Source organism: Sinohyriopsis cumingii, chromosome 2, assembly GCF_028554795.1.
Source record: "Sinohyriopsis cumingii isolate HCF-2022 chromosome 2, ASM2855479v2, whole genome shotgun sequence".
Classification (NCBI taxonomy): Eukaryota; Metazoa; Mollusca; class Bivalvia; order Unionida; family Unionidae; genus Sinohyriopsis; species Sinohyriopsis cumingii.
Genome location: NC_142962.1, coordinates 16,663,583 through 16,684,418, shown reverse-complemented (window position 1 = coordinate 16,684,418; position 20,836 = coordinate 16,663,583). Strand labels below are relative to the sequence as shown.

Sequence of the window (20,836 nt, the reverse complement as noted above, 5' to 3'; positions counted from 1 at the left end):
AACTCAGAAATTCACCCTACTGGTGTTGATGAAACATTACCATGGCTAGCAGGAAGTAAATGTCTTGCTGTGTGCTAACCTAGTGAGAAAACAATTCAGAATGCATGCCAGTACCTGGTCAAGAGTAATGTGTGTAGAAATGACCTCTGGTTTCTCCATTGTTACACACTCATACACTACAGCAGACAGCAACTGAAGTAGAGCCTCCTTCTGCAAGGAAAACAATGTGATAATTATCAATGTATCATGTAAAAGAAATGGTAAAACAAAGACCCAGATCTACAACAAAGATCGAAGTCTATCAAGTTTGTTCTATGTCAATTTCAAGCATGCAACACAAGCCCTGATCTGTGGACACACTATACAACATATCTGGGTCAATACAATCTGTTCTATGTATGATCTCAAGCATGCAACATGGGCCCTGATCTGTGGACACATTATACAACATATTTGGGTCAATACAATTTGTTCTCTGTATGATCTCATGCATGCAACACAAGCCCTGATCTGTGGACACATTATACAACATATTTGGGTCAATACATTTTGTTCTGTGTAGGATCACAAGCATAAAACTGAGGCACTGATTTGCTGGCATATTAATCAATGACAGTTTTGGGTCCATGCAGTTTTTTCAATGTATGATTTCAAGCAAACAGCTCAGACCCAGATCTGCTGGCACATTAAAGAATGACAAATCTGGGTCTATTAAGTTAGTCTGGTGCACACCTTTAAGCATACAACACATTTCCAAGACTACTGACACATTATGCAATGACAGATTTAGGTTTATGCAGTTAGTTCTATGTAGGATCCCAAGCATACAACATTGACCCTGATTTACTGGCACATAACGAAATTAAAGATTTAGTTCTAAGCAGGTGGCATTTGTGTACATTTTATACACGGAGACAGTGTGATATTCATCAGTAATCTCATGACTGTCACTAAGATTTTCACTGCATACTTTAGAATAGTGTTTATCTCAATTCAGTGTTAGATTTGTTTTAACAGTCCAAAAGTTCTTACTGTCCTGATCCAGTTCTGCATTATCAGTTGTGTCCTTTCTCTTTCACTGTCCATCTTCTATTAAATCAAGTGTTAAAACAATAACATTATGTCTTCCCTATCACTTTGTCTTGTACTTGTTCAGTTCTATCATCACCAATCTAAAGTAATTATTGTTTTATATTACTTTGTTTTTCGCTGGAATGCTATGATAAGAGTAATTACTGTATTAAGTAAACAATTAATTACTTGCAATTGGAATTACTCTTCCAAGTCACATCTCAATCGGATCCTTTATCTAAAATTCTGCAGTGGTTAGGAATTACTCCAATGCCTTTGATAATTTAGAAAATCTTAAGGATGGTCAACATGGCAGAGAGAATATGCTACAGTAAGAACTTAAACATGTTCAAATGATCGAAAAAATATATGCAGCCCTTATCTTTGATCAGTTCTGAAATTAATTTTAAAAAGGATATCGTAGTGAAAACTAGTTTTAGAAATAAAAGAAATATCTTTTACATTTTCTACAATTGTTGCATGCATGGAGAACAAAATACTGTCTGCTAAGGGACAAACCAATTATTATGGCTGAGAGGAAGGGAACCTTGGATTTATTTTCAAACCAGAAATATTTTTTACTCATTTACCTCAACATAGTTAATTCTTTTCACCTAACATAATTGGACATTTTTTTTTTTGGCAAATCAGAGCTATAATTTTTGGAAAGCTATCTGAAGGCTGGAAATTTTTATTTGGTTATTAAAATATTCCCCCCCACCCCTTGAAAACTAAACTAGCAGTTATGGAGTTTAATGCAAAGGAATCTATAAACCATGCTGATCACTATTTATCATTTTTTTAAAACAATATTTCAATGAGTGCCAAATAAGAAACTTGGTTCTTATAAAGTAAATTTTTTACCCATTGAAAAGGAATCAAAAATTATGACTCATTCAAAATATTTCTGTTTATATCATGCCAGTATGTTGGCAGTCTGTGTTTAGTACATGTCTGTCCAGCTGATTGTGTTTTGTATAATCTTACATTATGAAGGATGTTTAATGGTCAAATCAGTTGCATAGTTAACATTTCATCCCAGTTGATCTGTTTTCGTGTTCAACATAGACCTGTTCTCTGCCAGTTCATTCGATACACTCAGCTGCTCTCAGGTATCATACATTGACAATGGTTTCTAACCAATTGTATGATGATAACACTCAAATATACAAATCTAGCTGCCCAAATGAAGCTGAGGCTACCATCCAAGGCGTAGAGAGGATGCATTTCTGATGTTAAGTCATGAATGACATTTAACATATGAATGATGATAAAACTGAAGCCATCCTGATCACCACACAATGACTTTCTCATTCATATCCATTACCTCAAAAAAATAAGTATCTGCAATACCATTTTGTATTTATACAGTCAGTTCAAAACCTAGGTGACACTCTCAACAGTAGGCTCACACTACAGACCTGCCAACCCTGACAAGTCTGTCTCTTTAAGGCAGTTCATTTTCTTCCATAAGTTTGACCAGTTTACAGTAAGATGTAACAAAATATCATAAACTATTATTGTAAAGCTGGAAAATGTAATTAAAAGTTTGGTATTTGAAACATTTAGCAAAGATAAGCATTACGTTCAACTGAAAGGTTTGTAAAGTATGTGTGGGACTTTATTTACCACCAGTACAGTTACACAAACTCTAGTTCCAAACCCTATGCTGTTCAATGGCTTGTTGCTATCTCTCAAGTTGACATAATTCTTGGAAATTCTTTTTCCATTTCACATGACGATGGCAATCATATCTCCCACCACGAGTCATATTCAAACTAGCACGTGATGACCAATAAACGGAATTGTGTCCCTTCCAGCTTTTATTCACAAAAATCCGAATATTCCTTTTTATTCTTTTGGGATGATTATTAACACTTTTCATGAGGCTTTTTTTCCCTTTTGTCTTAAACATGCCTCGCTTGCTGGATGCCATTTTAAGAATATTTTATCAACAGTTTGATTATGCAGATGCTTCGCATGAACAAATAGGTGCAGTTTAAAGCATCTGAGATGCTGCAAACATAAGTCTGGTTCCCTGACTAATTTCACTAATTCTAATATGAAATCCGGATCCCAACCAAACATGGATGAACAAATTTTCCAGATTTTTTGGCAACAATCATTTTTCTATAGTTGTTGCTTTTATGCAGTAAGTCTGTATTTCAAGGGTAATCTTCCTAAGATGTGCGGCAAAATCGTAAGGGTTGGCAGGTCTGTCATTACTCCAACATGTCATGAACATAGGCAAGGCTGCATATCTGGAGCTAAGATGCATTAGCTCATTTGCAATTTTCTTTCAGTTGATGCCACTAAAACACTTGTGTGTTCCTTAGCACTTTCAAGACTGGGTTATTGTAATTCATTTCTACCTGGTTCATCTCAGTATCTACTACAGAAACTTCAAAAAGTTCAAAACATGGCTACTCATATCATCCTTAGAGTACAAAGACCTGATCACACCTATCTCCTACTCTGTAACCTTCACTACCAACACATTTGATCCAGAATCAAACACAAAATCTGTTCACTATGCTGCATTTCATTGAATGTCTCCACAGCCCAATATACCCATCATACCTCACCCATGTGTACATATCACCTATAAAGTTGCACTACTTGCATTTTCATTGTTCCTACTGTTGAAACAAAGTCATACACACAACGTTCATTTGCATACCAGGGGTCAGCTAAGTGGAGCAAATTGCCCATAGATCTTGGATATGTGGACGATGTGATCTCTTTCAAGGGTGCTCTTAAAACTCACCTATTTTGAATACAAGAAAAAACTTACTTCCTTAATTATTGTCAGCTTCTTATTGTTTTGTGACTTCATGGTGTTTGTTTTTGCAATCTTGTCACTGTATACGTTTTTATGTGTCATCTAATACTGCTTAGAGGTTCTAAAGATTGGACAATGTACCAAGTCCACTTATTATTATTGTTGTTATTATTATTATTATCATTTACTTTAATCTTCTATGTCTGTGGATCCACCTGTCTTACATATTCTTGATAAAACTCCTTAGTAACATTAAAACTGCACTGTGTGTGAATCGGGGATGACTATGTTGGTGTAAGGGACAGACAAAAAGACTATGTACACTTTTAATCCATAACACTTTGAGATGCCCCCCATGATCTCAATTACACAACAAACTACTTGCTTTATGCACTGATCTAAAACTGCATGCTAAAACTGCTATTCTTAAAGAAGAGGACACTACTATGAGTGTGTGTGTGTGATTTAGATTTTTAACATAGCTTTAACAAATTTTCAGTCATATCTCTTTGATGTCTGCAGTGAGGCAGTTTATAGTGGTATCTAGCACTGGGGCATCATGCCACACACACCAGGCCAACCAGTCCTAACACTAACCTCTTAATGCTGAGTGCCAAGCATGACAGCTGTTAGTATCATTTTATCAGTCTTTGGTATCACTTGGCCAGGGTTCAAACCTGCAACCTCCCACATCTGAGGCAAATACTCTAACCACTAGGCCACTGGAGCGGTCGTACACTACTATGAATGAAAACTATTTCATCCCATATGTGACATCAGTACATAGTCTATGACTATCACATAAATTAATGTGAAAGTATCAGTTTCCACTCTCATGCCATCCATTATTATTTTGATTTGTCATATGATCATATTAGCAAAGTCAAGTTCTATTTTTAGACAAGGAAAATCCTATGTATGTCAAACTTTGGTCATCTTTAAATGCGATTTTCTGCCTTATCTGATTAAACATGACCTTCATTTCAAACTTTTTCGAAATTTTAAAATCAAACAGAAAATGAAAGCAAAGTTAATTTTTTGAAAATTTATGCAGGAGATCTCTTTTAAGAATAGACTTATTTCAAGTGAATATATATTTTTAGTTCTTAATTCTTAAGCATGAAATATATTACTTGTCACAAGACCATACTCCATTAGTTCTGTAGAATGTGCCCATGCAGGTTTTACAATTATACACTGTGTACACAATTTCTGGTCACTGCTGGTACCATTACCTTGAAAATTAATGCCAGAGCCAGATGGGGGCAGCCGGGACGTTTCACCAGAGGCTAACATCAGTCCCTGTAATGAAAATGGACTTGCAAAGGCCCATCTTTCATAGACTATGCAGGTTAAGACTGGGACTGCAGAGCCATCTCCACGCCCACATGAATGCACAGAACCTGTCCTCTTCGGATTCAAAGGACTACCAGTGATTGTGTGATTGACCTTTCTCCAAAATTAGGGTAGGAGTTTGGGCCTTCCTGACTAATGTCATTTTTTTAAAACCTGTTTCCATGGATCCGAGTTCAGGACACTGGTTTTCCCTTTGGAGATTGCTGGTCTACCTGATATTTGTCATGTTCTTTGTTAAAATGTTAATAAAAGCCTGGCCTTGTTTACATTTTAGAATGTGCTGGAAATGAACTTTTGACCCTGATCCTGGTCCACTTATTGGGTCTTATGTTTTTATATTAAGGTTGTTTACATCAGACTTATTCTTTCCTATCTTAACATCTGTAGTGGAATCATTTTGTTTTAGATGTGGTCAGTTATTATTTGAGAGGATTTATTTATTTAAAGTATTCATTGAAATTACAAAGTACTCGTTGACTTAAGGACTAAATCAATTATTTGGGATCACTGAGAATTCAAACACATTTCTGGATCACATCATTGAGATACAGCAGGTCTATTGGCACATCAGCACATTCAAGATTGGAATTAATGTGAAACACTACTGGAATTCATTTGGAACACTCTTTACTTTTGGACTTTGGATCTAATTCACACTACTGTAAGTTCCTTTTAAATTTTCACTTTGTATTATAGGGAAATAAATTATTTGTTGAATTTTACTGAACTTGTTAGTTTTGCTCTTCTCTGTTGCTTTGTTTAAGACCACAGAGTCATAACAAAGTCTTATGGTGAAAATCATAAGCTGACAAAACCATCCATTCAAAAGGAGTAATAATATCAAGATTTTCAAGATAGCCACTGTGGCAGCCATAATGGCCATTAGATTGGCATCTTATTCATTTAGAACATGGCTCATACATAAATTTCAAACAAAACTGAAAGGACTTCTTAGGGCCTTATCACCCACCTTTAAGGCCCCATTAAATCAGCTAATCTTATCTTTACCAATGTGTTTCAGCATTTTTTCAACAAAGCAGTTTTCATAATTATTACATATCATTCTCCATTTCACATGCTTGGATTACACCTTCTGTTCAAAGTATCATCAAACAAAACAACACAGTAACTCTTAATCACTTGTTTCAATAAAAGCATTCAGCAATGCAGAGAAAGCCTTTCTCTCACCACATGAAAATCAGTCAGCAATGTTGCTATCAGGAAACATAAGCCTGAAAAGCTTTGCATTGTTTTCATTAGATTTCCAAGAGTTATGGGTCACAATCGTTTGTATTGTCCACAAAACTTCAGCTTTCAGTACATCATTTTTTAAAACACAGCTAGCAATACACACACTGTATGCCATAAGAAGAGGTACTAAGCCTGACTGGTGGATGGCATAGAGGTTTATGTACATGTAGTGAGCCAGTTAAACTTACCACAATATTATTTTTTTCTATTTTACACTCTGCCATATTCGAATTGTTCCTGCTGGCATTTAATCAGATCCTTTTCTGAAAAAAGAAATTCGCGAAGGTTTCTTATTCCCAAGATTTTGCAAGTAATTTGTGCTTCTCACTTTTTATAATCTGACTTTTGTGCACTTTCACCAATTTTCCCCCAAGGTCTACATTCTTACAACAAGATGTACAGTACAACTTGTACCTACTGATCTTTACTTTCCTGTCCCAACTGTAGTCTGGCAACCACTTCCCTCTGAACACACACTTTGCAGGCATGACAAAGCAGAATAATTCTCATTCATGCATGTCAACCAATAAGTACAGATACATTGGAAATCTTGCAATGCTAGTACTTTGTACATTTAGACAGGCTAGTTCTATGGCAACCTGTGTACATCATTATTTCAGACCAAAAGGTCTACTTTTTCCTCATTTTTAAAACCACATCAAATATTCTTTTTGTGGAAGGTATCTCTTATCACGTGAAATTCATGGACATTTAAAGGCAATTTGATGAAATGCAAGAACTTTTCAAGGCTGAGTTGAATTTAAGGACTTTTACAGGTTACCAGTGACTTTCAGTAACTTCTCAAGGCTGTGTGAACCACGTTGAACCAACCAGACAGGATATGAATTCTAGTGAAAATCCCACTTTAATATGACTTTCTGTTGAGAAGGAAAAGAAATAACAAGATTTTCAAGTTTGCTGCCATGGCAAACCATATTAGACATTATATAGTAGCCATTTTCATCTAGTACCAACCAGACATCATTAAAAGTCTTTCAGTGAAAATCCCAGGCTCATTTGGCTATCTCAACTAGACATCATAAAAAGTCTTTCAGTGAAAATCCCAGGCTCATTTGGCTATCTCAACTAGAATCATAAAAAGTCTTTCAGTGAAAATCCCAGGCTCATTTGGCTATCTCAACTAGACATCATAAAAAGTCTTTCAGTGAAAATCCCAGGCTCATTTGGCTATCTCAACTAGACATCATAAAAAGTCTTTCAGTGAAAATCCCAGGCTCATTTGGCTATCTCAACCAGACATCATTAAAAGTCTTTCAGTGAAAATCCCAGGCTCATTTGGCTATCTCAACTAGACATCATAAAAAGTCTTTCAGTGAAAATCCCAGGCTCATTTGGCTATCTCTTAATGAGTAGTGACATGATTTTCAAGTTGACCACCATGCAGCCATATTAGACATAAGAACTACCCCTTTTTCATTTAGAAACAACCAGACATTATATTAAGTCATCTGGTGAAAACCCCTGGTCTGTGTGACTTTCCATTCATGAGGAGTAAGAAGATTTTTAAGATGGCTGCTATTTCAGCCATACTGAATGTTAGATCAAAAGCATTTTCATCTAGGATAAAGAAGACATAAATATTTTAGTGAAAACCCCATGTTGATATGACCAGCCATTCAGTGGGAGTAGCAATAACAAAATTTTCAAAATGGCTGCTGTGGTGGCTATACTGGATGTCTGAACTATTCTGGTCTATAACCAGTAGAACTAAAAAAAAAATTTTTTTCACACTATTTGGGTAGAAGGTCATGGGTTCAAACCCCCGATGAGTCACACATAAGACTTATAGAAATGGTACTAGCAGCTGCCTCGCTAGTCGCTCAATGTTAAGAGGTTAGCATTAGGGCTGGTCAATCTTGTGTAAGGATAATGTGACTGGGTGGGTCATGATGCCACATGTCTGCAACATGATGCCCCTGTGCTAGACATCACTATAAACTGCCACACTGCAGACATCATAGCGATAAAACTGCAAAAATTGTTAAAACTACATTAAAAATCCAAATCACACACACACACACTATTTGGATGCCAGAAATGATTTTTCAACAAAATCCCAGGCCTCACACACCACCCAAAACTAAACAGTCAGGACTTAAACTACCCAAAGTGATCGTTTCCATGGGCATTAAGCTTGTTTGTTTACTGTTTCAAACAGGTTACTGGCATATATTATGGTGTGAAGGAGGGTCTCTCTCTCGCCATCTCACAAAAATTAACATTGTTTTTCTAAACATTACTCGGGGGTGGGGGGTGGGGGCACAAAATTTTGCTATTTGCATGCCACATTGTGTTCTGGCAGATATGCAAAAACATAAATAATACAAGCTCTTCTGTGATTCTGGGAAAGAACAAAACAATTCTTTTTGGTGAATTTATCTTACCTTTTTTTCATCTCTACCAAGGAAGTGCTCCGTCAAGGCTAAAATTTTATTGTCTGAGGTGAAGGACTTGATAACATCAGGCTGAAATGGGTCAAGGTGAGGAGTTATGTGCTGTGTATTTACGACAATTGATTCTGTTAAAATTGGCAAAGTTCTACTAAATGATAACAATCAACAATGTAGGCATTAATAAGCCAGCACAACAGCAGATCTGGGTTTACTCTTTAGCCACATTATACAGTTATATACAGCAGAATTTCTTGTACATAACCCCTCAAGTTTAAGTTGTTGCTAATGTACAATATACATCTAGTCCTACTGACCACAGATAAGTTTATGTGGTCTACGCAGGTAACCACTTAAGTTTAAATTAAAACCAACATTTCACCTCTTACAAGGAGAACTGAAGTTGTTGAACATAACTGTAAATTTGATATATGTTACCCCAACTTTTGAATCTGATAATACAGTGAAACCTATCTTGCAAGACTACTGCTATGAGAGACCACCTGTCTTGAGAGACCAGCTCCTCAATGCAGATTTATCGATTATATAGTATTATGACCTGTCATAAGAGACCACTTGTCTTGAAAGACCAATATGTTTTGGTTGAAAGGGTGATCTTTCAACGCAGGTTCAACTGTATATTATTTATTAACATACCTTTCTAGTCACGCTTTTTGCTGGTTATAACACAAAGAAATAATGATATACAGACCAGTGACCTAAAGTTGCTGAGTAACATGGCATCACTGACACACACACACACACACACACACAATCTCTTTTGATTTTATGGCCAAAAAGCAATGCAGTTTAAAACACTGACATTGATTTTTGATTAAAAGAACAAAAACAACAGAACAATGCAAAATTAAATATCAATGTCGAATAAAACAATAATTTATAAAAGCTACTCCCAACTCTGGCCTGCTGTAAGACCAATGCATCCGATGATGATGCTTCCATTAAGGTCCTCAGCTTTCTTAAGAGTGCAGTTTATATAATAAATTTGACTTTGTAGCTGAAGGACTTAACCTTTCGCTTTTTGAGAGACCTAAACTTTCTTTGGTACTATATAGCCAGGATTGTGCTGATGTGCTGTTACACACATATACATACATAACAAAGATAAACTTAGATCTCTAATCAGATAACCATTATGCATATTTCTACATTTGTTTCTCGAGTATCAAGAATTTCATGCCTACCTTGTTTAATAGTCCTTTGTTAAGGCATTAGTTGGGCATGGTTGACTCTCAAGATTATGGACCAACAGGTCTCGGACACATCAAACTTTGTTCAAGGTGTGTGGTCTTACAAAACTAATTGAACAGAACCATCATTTTCTTATTAGACTTATCATAACCATGACATTTGGACCAAAAATCCATATTACCCGAAGTGCAAGCCAGTCACATAATTTGGTCAAGGAAGTTACTCGAGAACAAAAATTATTCTGCAAGACTTGTTTATCCTTGGGCCACAATGTCCAAATGCTTTATAATGTTCTTTATTACCTTAAATTGGTCACAGCATTTGATTGAGTGGTCCATCAGTGACCATTACCTCAGGTATAATGTTTTTATCACTAGGTGTGCCGAAGACTGTTATATAATGGTGGTCAATTAAGAAACAAAGGCATAACAAAGGCAGCATACAACAAAATTGTGATAATCAGAGAACATTTATAATTTCTAAATTAACAAAGGTATAGGGTAACAAAAGTGCATTAATCACATCTCAATCATAATTGGCAATTATGGTCACAGGTTTAAAACTATTAAAGCATGACAAGAAATGCTTTCTTATGTACCATTTTGACCAAATAATTTAGAAATGTCTTTTCACCATCATTTTTAACTTAATTGAATACAGCTTGAAGTAAATCTCTCTTGTATTTTAATTAGTCATTTTCATTTTAATATCAATATACTAACATGATCTTGTATTCTAATTAGTCATCTTCATTTTAATAATCAATATACTGACATGCTCTTGTATTCCAATTAGTCATTTTCATTTTAATATCAATATACTAACATGATCTTGTATTCTAATTAGTCCTCTTCATTTTAATAATCAATATACTGACATGCTCTTGTATTCTAATTAGTCATTTTCATTTTAATATCAATATACTAACATGATCTTGTATTCTAATTAGTCCTCTTCATCTTAATAATCAATATACTCATATGCTCTTGTATTCCAATTAGTCATCTTCATTTTAATAATCAATATACTGACATGCTCTTGTATTCTAATTAGTCATTTTCATTTTAATATCAATATACTGACATGCTCTTGTATTCTAATTAGTCATCTTCATTTTAATAATCAATATACTGACATGCTCTTGTATTCCAATTAGTCATCTTCATTTTAATAATCAATATACTGACATGCTCTTGTATTCTAATTAGTCATTTTCATTTTAATATCAATATACTAACATGATCTTGTATTCTAATTAGTCCTCTTCATTTTAATAATCAATATACTCATATGCTCTTGTATTCCAATTAGTCATCTTCATTTTAATAATCAATATACTGACATGCTCTTGTATTCTAATTAGTCATCTTCATTTTAATAATCAATATACTGACATGCTCTTGTATTCCAATTAGTCCTCTTCATTTTAATAATCAATATACTCATATGCTCTTGTATTCCAATTAGTCATCTTCATTTTAATAATCAATATACTGACATGCTCTTGTATTCCAATTAGTCATCTTCATTTTAATAATCAATATACTGACATGCTCTTGTATTCCAATTAGTCATCTTCATTTTAATATCAATATACCGACAGGTTCTTGTCCTATTACACTTCAAGAGTCTTGACAAAAATATACTGTGAAATAAACATGATGACCATATCAGTACACCCTGAATCGTGCATGGCGTGATGTTTCCATGTTTAAGGCAGGGTTTAGATGCCATTACGAATAATGCCAGGTATAATGCAATTACGAATAATGCAAGATGCCATTACGAATAATGTCAGATATAATGCAATTATGAATAATGCAAGATGCCATTACAAATAATAATAATGAAGATAATGATGTTTCCTTTGCTACTTCACACATTGCGCTATGCTTATAATGTTCTGGTAGAAAGGATTTTAATTTCGTGGATTATGTTATTTCTGATTGTGGCAATGTCTCATCTACAATACCGACTACTGAAAATATTGTTTGTGAAATTAGTGATTGCCAGAGTGACCAAAATGTTTTTACATGTGAAAGTGATGAGGACTGTGACGATTTAGTAACATTTTGTTTTGTCCAAAGCCAGCAAGGTTCAAGATCATGTAGTATACATCAGCTTGTACCTACAAGCTCACACCGAAATGCCTGATATTTTTGTATCAACAAAAAATCTCAGATGAATAATGACAATTTCTTTCTGGCAGGTACACATATGCTGACACTTTCAAAAGATGATAAAACTTTTTAAATGCTCAGAAAGCAGTTAGTAGCCTTTCAATACTGTATGTTTAAGTTTCTTCAGTATACCTTTAGCATAAAATTAAAAATAACAATGCAATTTTTACTGAAAATACTGTAAATGACTTACTTTAACAGTTCTGGGGGTGAAATGTTCTGCAGTCAGAGACATGGCAAGCATACTGCGGTATCCCTGTTTATACAAATATGCTCAGTAAATTCACTATCAAGAAACAGGTGATATGGAAAAAACTTTCAAAATGTTATGTATAATGGCTAGAAACAGCCCACAAACACAACAGTAACACAAAAATTAATGTCATGAACCAACTATTAAATTTAGCTCCATACAGCCATAACTGTGCTGACATCCATCAAATCCTATATGTACATATAGGATTAAAATATAAATATTTACATAAGTAAATTCGGCAATATTTTATCAGAAACACTGAATTGTGGCATTATGTTGGCTAAATTACAAAGAAATTATAAATTAAAGAACAAGGTATTAATCATTTTTTCAACAAAATGTTTGAAAATGATTTAAAAAAACCAGACATAAGTTTCTTATTTCATAATATTAAGACAATACGGATGGTTTTAATTTCACAAATACTTGTTTAGCCAGTATCATCTAAAACTGTTTGTCCAGCCATAAAACTACCATTTACATCTACTATTCATTGTATACAGGACTGTCATCAGCTAACTAACAATGCTCATTAACAAATGATAAGAAAGTGACAAGGATGCAAAGAATAAAGGGTGTCAATTTTCCTGCAAACCTTTGGATCTTCCATGTAAGATAGGTGTCCTGCCCTCTGTTTGACATATAGTGTTCCATTGTGATGGAGAAGTAGTCTGCAAGTAATATAAAATGGGCAATAAATAAAGAACAGTTAGGAGTTATTAAATTTAATTTAAAATTATCTTGATAATAACCAAAGAACAAGATTTTGTAGTATCCTAGCAATAAAATCTGCAAGTGAATTACCTCATTACAATGGTCCCTATTTATAATGATGTTACCAGAAGCCATCAAAATGATTTACATTATCAGTGAGGAAGCCCTACAGTGAAGGATGTTAAAATAAGGCTATGTCCTGATAGATAATAAAATAAAGGATATAACAATGTGAAATTGCATTATAAATAGTTTTTATGAGCCAAGAACTAAAATAAAGTGCAATCAATTAGGTAGCAATGATAAAATATACTTCAACCAATTTAATGGAATCCATTACCATCACAACACTGTGCGACAGTGATATGCCGAGGTGATTTATACTTACGGACAACTGTACATATTTCTAGACAAATATTACAATATGAGATGTGCTCACTGTGAAAAATATGTATACTATCACCTCGCCAAAAGCCTAACTTCCATGCTGATAGATCTGTTTGCTGTCTACATACAAATCAAGGTAAGGGAAAAGAGGCTAGAAAATGAAATATCAGAATTAGAGTGGTTGGTGGAAAGGAAAGGAGGGAATACAATGAAAGAAATAAATTATTTTTTTCTTTAAATCATACTAATAATTATATTTTTAATTATCAGTACAATCTCAAGGAGCAGAATTCTGAAGTAGTCAACAAACCTAGTCACTTAAATGTTTAATTATTCCATGTACAAGAAAAGATATAATCAACAGAATTTTCCGTTCCAAAACTCAGCTTTAGTCTCTACCTCTTATCTACAAGTATTTCTTAAGCGATCTGCACTCTGTCTTAAATTTTTCTTTAAAAAGTATTAATATTTCATTTAGTACGAAACTCTGCTGTCTGCAACTTGTTTTCAGAAGAAATTTGGTTTCTGGTTTGGTTTGGTACTTTATGGCATAGCAACACATGCAGGTTATTTAATTGGAGTAAAGTGCCTTGCCCAAGGACACATCTTGGTAACTTGCCCAGGCTAGTCCAATGGTAGGACTTAAAATGGCACCCTTTTGGTCATGAACCTGGTACACTAACCACTGACCCACCGCAGCTCTCAAAGAAATTTGGTCCACTTCATCATAAGGTACAATCTCAATAAACAGGCTACACTAGAAGCTGCAGTGATTTTTTTATATTATATGGTAATAGGAAAAGCCTTCAAAATGTCAATACACTGATTGGCAGTTTTAAATGAATTACAGTCTTCAATTTTTATTTAGCTTGGGACATTTTGGCAAGTTCTAGCGCCAACAACTCCCTGCTTACATGTATATCTCCACTTCAGAATGACTAAATGTTTTCAACTTACTTAAGTGTACTCCAGTTCTTATCAACATGAAAGACAATTGGCCAGTATCTTGGACCGAGGATCTTAATCTAAAAATAAGAAAAATACAGTTTTATCTCATATACAATTAAGACTAAATCTACATTCAGAAAATAGAAAAATTGGCCTTAAAAGCTACAAATGTAATTCTCAATTTTACTGGCACTTAATGGCAATACCTGAAATTGCCTTCTACAGTGCACACAATAATAATAATTTCAAAAGAAGCGACTTTTAAGCACCCCACCCCACAAAAAAACTTCGAAAGTTTCCATCTGAAAAAGCCTTACTATGAAATGAAACAAAATCAGCTACATCTGCAACCAAAGATAGTTGCACATAAAGTTGATATATACAATAGTACTGTAAAAAAAAAGTCAATGGAATCTCCAGCTATCTCAAAATATTTCACACAAGGCTCTAGTACATGCAACTTAAAATAAACATTTAAAAGTCCAGTCAAGAATTCTATAAACATGGGTTTAAATAATATAAAGTCAGGTCTCTTACCTCCTCAATCAGATCCAGATCTGGGAGGATACAGGGTGCTGAAGTTTCATAGGAGACATTCTTATAATTCGAAGTATCCTGAAAACAACCAACTAAAACATTATATATATGTATATAAAATGCATACAGAGTTTTCATTTTTACCTGTGGGTTGCAAATTTTTGTGAAAGTGACAAGAGCTACAAACCATGAATTCAAAAAATACCCAACAAGCACAAACCCATCTATAAAAACAAGAACCTCACCCAAACTTCTTTATCAAAGGGAAATCCACAAAAATTCAATTCTTTAACTGGCAATTCATCATCAAGATCGACCATCTGCACAATTCATCATTGCGATCACCCATTTTAACAATTCATCATTAAAATTCCCATCTTAAGAAGAGTGAATATTATTACAACAGGCTGCATCTTTTTGTCCATGTCATTTCTCTGAACAGCCAAGCCACATGGTCAAACCAATGTTTAAGGATGAATCGATAGGTTATCTTAACAATGTCATAATGGACAGATGGTCTTTTACGCATTTGCCTAGAAATAGCTTCAAAGAAATCAAGATTAGTTCATTATGAGCAAACCATCAGTAGTGAAGTGGTTTTGAATTAAAATGAATTTACATATACATGTAAAATGTTAACCCATACATTTATTTATGCATAAAAGGATATTAAATCTTTGGCTACAAGGAATAATTAATATTTCCAGCCTCTTACGCTGTCATTTGTTATTGAATACGTAAGCTCAAGGAAGGACTTTAAAAACCTTAAATTTGATTTCTAGTGGCACATAACAGGCGTAACCAGTGTCAACATCACGCGGTAACATGACTCTAGGCTCGGCAGCCAGCACATACAGGTGACGGAATGCTTGCAGGTGATACCTGGAGTGAAAATAATTTTCTGTTTTGGTAAATAGTACAGCAAGAAAATTATGTAAAGAATAAATATGACTTTCAAGAGAATCAATTGGAGGAATTTGCATTAAACTTAATCTTAGAATATTCGTTTCCCTTCCTAGCAGAAAACACAAATCTGCTTCTTGTTACCAGTATCCAAGTACATGCAACTAATGAAGAACCTTACATAATTTTAAAATTTAATTATGCCTGTGTTTTACATGAAATTAAACAAGTGACAATATTTGTATACTTTTAATCTATCCTGAAATACAATCTATCCAGAAAACAAATTATTTTTATAATCATTTCAGGCATTTAAGGGAACTGAAACACTAACAAGTCAAAATTTGTGTTAAATTCTTTTATCAGTTTATAATTCATATATATTTGCCCAAATCATTAAATATTACAATTCTTGTTTATTTGAAACAGAACTTTTACTGCTAGAGCTAGCAAATAAATTATCCCAAGTGTATCCCACCTGTTATCATTGCTGTGGATAGGAAATTTGGGGTAGAATGCACACAGCAACACACCAATCGCGTCTGGATTCGTACTCAATGTGTACCTGCAATTGTAAAATTTTCATGTCACCTTTAACTAAAGCCAATTTAAATGGATGTTTATAATTTGATCTTGCATATATAGTAATCGAATTTGTATTCTGGATTACATCTGATAACATATGCATTATATGTCGACTGTATTTTTCAACAAAATTATTTACAGGTATCATCTTGTTCTTATTGATGGCTGTTTTCTAATGACACTTTAAACACAATACTGGCTTTAACTGTGATAATAAAATGAAGATATGTCTTGTTTATGATCACTGTTCATATTACAGTTAGCATGTGTTTATAGATTTTTAAAATATATTTAAAAAAGTTAGCAAGTCTGGAATTATAATTTGATTTATACTTCTGTTTCCTGACACTAAGAAGAGTGGACACAGAAATGGTCTCCATTTGTCCATTCGTATTTTGTCTGTCCATCTGCTCTGTGATAGATCTAGCATACATACTTATTATTTGATTTGAACCAAATCTGCTGTTAAGTTTTATATAAACAACTCAGTTCCATTATAAACATTTTAGGCATAATGTAAAGTCCATTCATTGCACAGGCAGAATCTTATGACCACTCGGGCTTTCTTTTTTTTTAATTATTAGATTTCAACCTAATTTGCTTTGAAGTTTCTTCTCTAAAGAGCTTGAGTATGCTAATGAACACATTCTGCACATATTTCACAGAGTTATGGCCCTTGAATCTTAGCACATGTACTGCTAAAGCACACAACCTTGTGATCACTCTTTCACAATAATTATTATATTTCAACCAAACTTGCCTTGAAGCTTTATCAACATGTGACTGAGTATGATGATGAACACCTTGTATATATATTTCTTAGAGTTATGACCTTTGATCAACTTAGGATGGGCAAAGCCTTGTAATCCCAAAATCTTTCATATTACCTTGCAACAGCATCTAAACAAGAGTTTTACTATGATGATGAACAAACTCTGCATTTATTAAAGTTATAATTCTTAATCATCTTAGCAACATCATTGTGAATATACATTGTTGACAAAATCCTAGCTTCAGCACTTATAAATTTCAACCAAATGTGCTGCCATTTTAACAAGAGCCATGTATGGTGATGATCACATTCTGCATGTATTTCCTAAGAGTTATGGCCCTTGATCATGGTACCGCTGACATTACTAATACACTATTTTGTGAACACTCCAGTATCTGCACTCTTCATTTAATGGATTCAGGACATGGACCAACCTTCCTCCACCCAAAAATAGAAGTCCTATTGCCATTGATATCGCCATGTGAGATCCATACATAACATACAAGTTGTATGGTGGTCCCACCCTGGATCTGAACATTCGGCAGATACGTAAAACATCCAGATTTCCTGTGCCTGCCATCACCTGAACATAAGAATGAAAATCAAGGCTAAACAACAATTAAATGACTACAGTCAGTGACAATTAGAAAAGATACATTAGTAACCTCGGATGACAAGTAGGAGTAGGTACTGCCAACAAAAAAGATGCAGTGAATAAATAAATAATAAAGATTCAGGGAATAAATAAATCAGTCATGCCTCACAATATTGTTGCTAAGTAACTGTTTAATTTTATTTTGAAATTTTGAATTGTCTCCTTCATCTTTGCGTAAAAATTGTTTCCAGTATAATGACTGGCAGAGTCCCATGTGTGTGTTGTAACCCTATTCCATCAGGTTTGGACCCAACGTGACTGCCCTCTACATACTTAACAAATGCTGACATAGGAAAAACACACATGTATAATCCCTGTAACAGATTTTTATTTTCAGTTAAATGCTGTACCACACTAGCATATGTATGTGAGTATGATCCAAACAGAATGTCTCTTCTTGCCTTACTGGCAAGGGTATTTTTCGTACTAAAACATGAAAGGTTTTCTTTACAATAAGCCTCTAAAAGGAAGTTGATATTAACTAAATGTGAATACACTAAGTATAAAATACCACTAAATGTAGAGAATAAGAAACAGCTGTGGAGTCTTTTTTATGGACACAAGGCAAAAAGAGATAAGTGAAGACGTGAGCTGGCTTGATAAATCAGTCCAGAAGAAATAGGGTATAACTCTGTCAGACACTGACCAAACAAATTTTAATAGCGGACTGAGTAAATTAAGTAAATTTGACCAGCTTACCATTGCCATTGCCAGTAATATGTTGATCATACAGGACTCTACAGTACTCTTGCCAGCCTGTTCCACTAAAGAGGGTGTGGAGATTATCCTTAAGGACCTCTTCATACACTCCATCTATAAATCAAAGTATTAAAAAAATCTGATAGTTCTGTATTTTATGGCACAGCAACACATGTCAGTTATTGAGTACTAAGGCAACTGGAGTAAAGTGCCAACCCAGACTGATTTGATTATAAAATTCAAACCCAAACCTTTTTGGTCTGACATGACCCTGGCATACTAACCACTGAGCCACTGCAGGTCCTGGCATAGAGGCTTTAAGCGATACTAACTGACATATGACCAGATGGAAGAACGTTCAAGGTCCTCTTTACTAAAGTAAAAAATGCTCTAAATAACCTTTATGTTATTTAAAATTTTCTTTTCACGCCTTATTATTTGAGGACTGATTGTGTCAATTTCCTTTTATAATCATATTTATGATTTTTTTCAAATATTATCATAAGCCGAACAATAACCATGGGAAAAAACTACAATACGGTCTAATCAATTACCCAAATCGAACTGGACTCCCTTTACATAAAAATTTGAATGACAGTACGGTAGAGCTCTATTTGTTACTAATTTTAGTAAGACCATTCAGTTTGTTACTAATACAAGAAAATTGATACTATACCACACACATGAAGAACTGAAATCCCCAAGAAGATTTTAAATTACTGCAACAAGATGATTACTGCTAAATAACAGAATAAATAATAATAATCATAATAATAATAATAATAATTTATTTATTTATTTATTTAATGAGTGTGACTCATAAAGTCGATAACTGTTTTCCTTTCAGGTCCTCTTAAGGAAAGTATAACAATCTGCATAGAATAGTAATTACCCTTCTAATTTAATGTGTCTTTAATAATAAAGATACTAAATTCTATTACAATCTGTTAGTAACACATACATATATATGATATCTCTTCTTAAATACTGTAATATTTTTGCAGATTTTACATGCAGTGGAAGCTTTTTCCACAGAACTGTACAAGGTACTGGAAGCATTTTATAAATTGCTCTGTTCATGATAACACAAGCTTTTTTATTTTAACCCTGGTGATTCTGATATCTTTTTTTTTTTGTTTTCAATTGCTTGTGCAAACACAAAACACTGACCGTTGGGAACCAGTTTTACCTTAAGTTCTCAAGTCATGGTCATGGCTAGGACCATAGTACTTCTAACCCAAATTCTCTCTGCATCGTCATAATATGTAAGAATCTGTGGCAGTTTATAGTTAAGTCTAGCACTGGGGCATCATACTACAGACATGTAGCATGATGTCCCACAGTTACATTATCCTGACACCAGGCCGACCAGTCCATAACACTATCCTCTTAAAGCTGAGTGCCTAGCAAGGCAGATGTTAGTACCATTTATGTAAGTCTTTGATATGACTCGGCCTGGGTTCAAAACCCACGATCTGCATCTGAGGCAGATGCTCTAACCACTAGGCCACCAGAGAAGTCTGAATTCAGACAAACAAAATGAAATAAAAATTCATTATGAAAATGTTACAATTATATTATCATAATGATACTAAGACAAACTAGAGTGCAGTCCTTTCATACCATTTATACCCATGCATACCATACACCCAAATGTGAACACCACAGGCCCAGCCCAGCCAATCAGAGATGATGTACCTTTAAATGCTTGTTTCTGATTGGCTAATGGTGGAAAATCAAGCTCAGCTAGACCTGGGCCAATACCGTTTGCAATTAGATGCATGCTTGTTTCTGATTGGTTACTGCTGGAAAGTCAAACTCAGCCAGCCTTTGGCCAATACTATTTGCAATTAGATGCATGCTTGTTTCTGATTGGCTAATGGTGGAAAGTCAAACTCAGCCAGACCTGGGCCAATACTTTTTGCAGTTAGATGCATGGCATACAAATCAGATTTGATATTTTGCATTTTAGTAGCAGAATCTTGGTTATATTTTAGATGATTATTTAATCTGATTCATTCAATGTAAGCACTCATGTTTTTGTCCTGGGGCTGTTCCATTTAAGCATACATGGAACCCAGGGATGCACTTCTAAAAAAGAAATTTATGCCATGTTA

General features: G+C 34.3%; 1 protein-coding gene across 2 annotated transcripts in view; it reads right to left on the bottom strand.

The window, feature by feature from the left end:
* LOC149804381 (anaphase-promoting complex subunit 1-like) overlaps positions 1–20,836 on the bottom strand; it is a 253,928-nt gene that overhangs the window by 35,373 nt on the left and 197,719 nt on the right. For both annotated transcript variants that reach the window (XM_089939582.1, XM_089939590.1), the window contains 10 exons: positions 18,720–18,833; positions 17,800–17,948; positions 16,487–16,573; positions 15,870–15,987; positions 15,106–15,183; positions 14,578–14,645; positions 13,115–13,190; positions 12,457–12,519; positions 8,866–8,946; positions 115–210 (listed from right to left, as the gene is read on the bottom strand). In XM_089939582.1, coding sequence (XP_089795708.1) covers positions 115–210; positions 8,866–8,946; positions 12,457–12,519; positions 13,115–13,190; positions 14,578–14,645; positions 15,106–15,183; positions 15,870–15,987; positions 16,487–16,573; positions 17,800–17,948; positions 18,720–18,833 — 930 coding nt within the window. The remainder of the gene's footprint in view (positions 1–114; positions 211–8,865; positions 8,947–12,456; positions 12,520–13,114; positions 13,191–14,577; positions 14,646–15,105; positions 15,184–15,869; positions 15,988–16,486; positions 16,574–17,799; positions 17,949–18,719; positions 18,834–20,836) is intronic.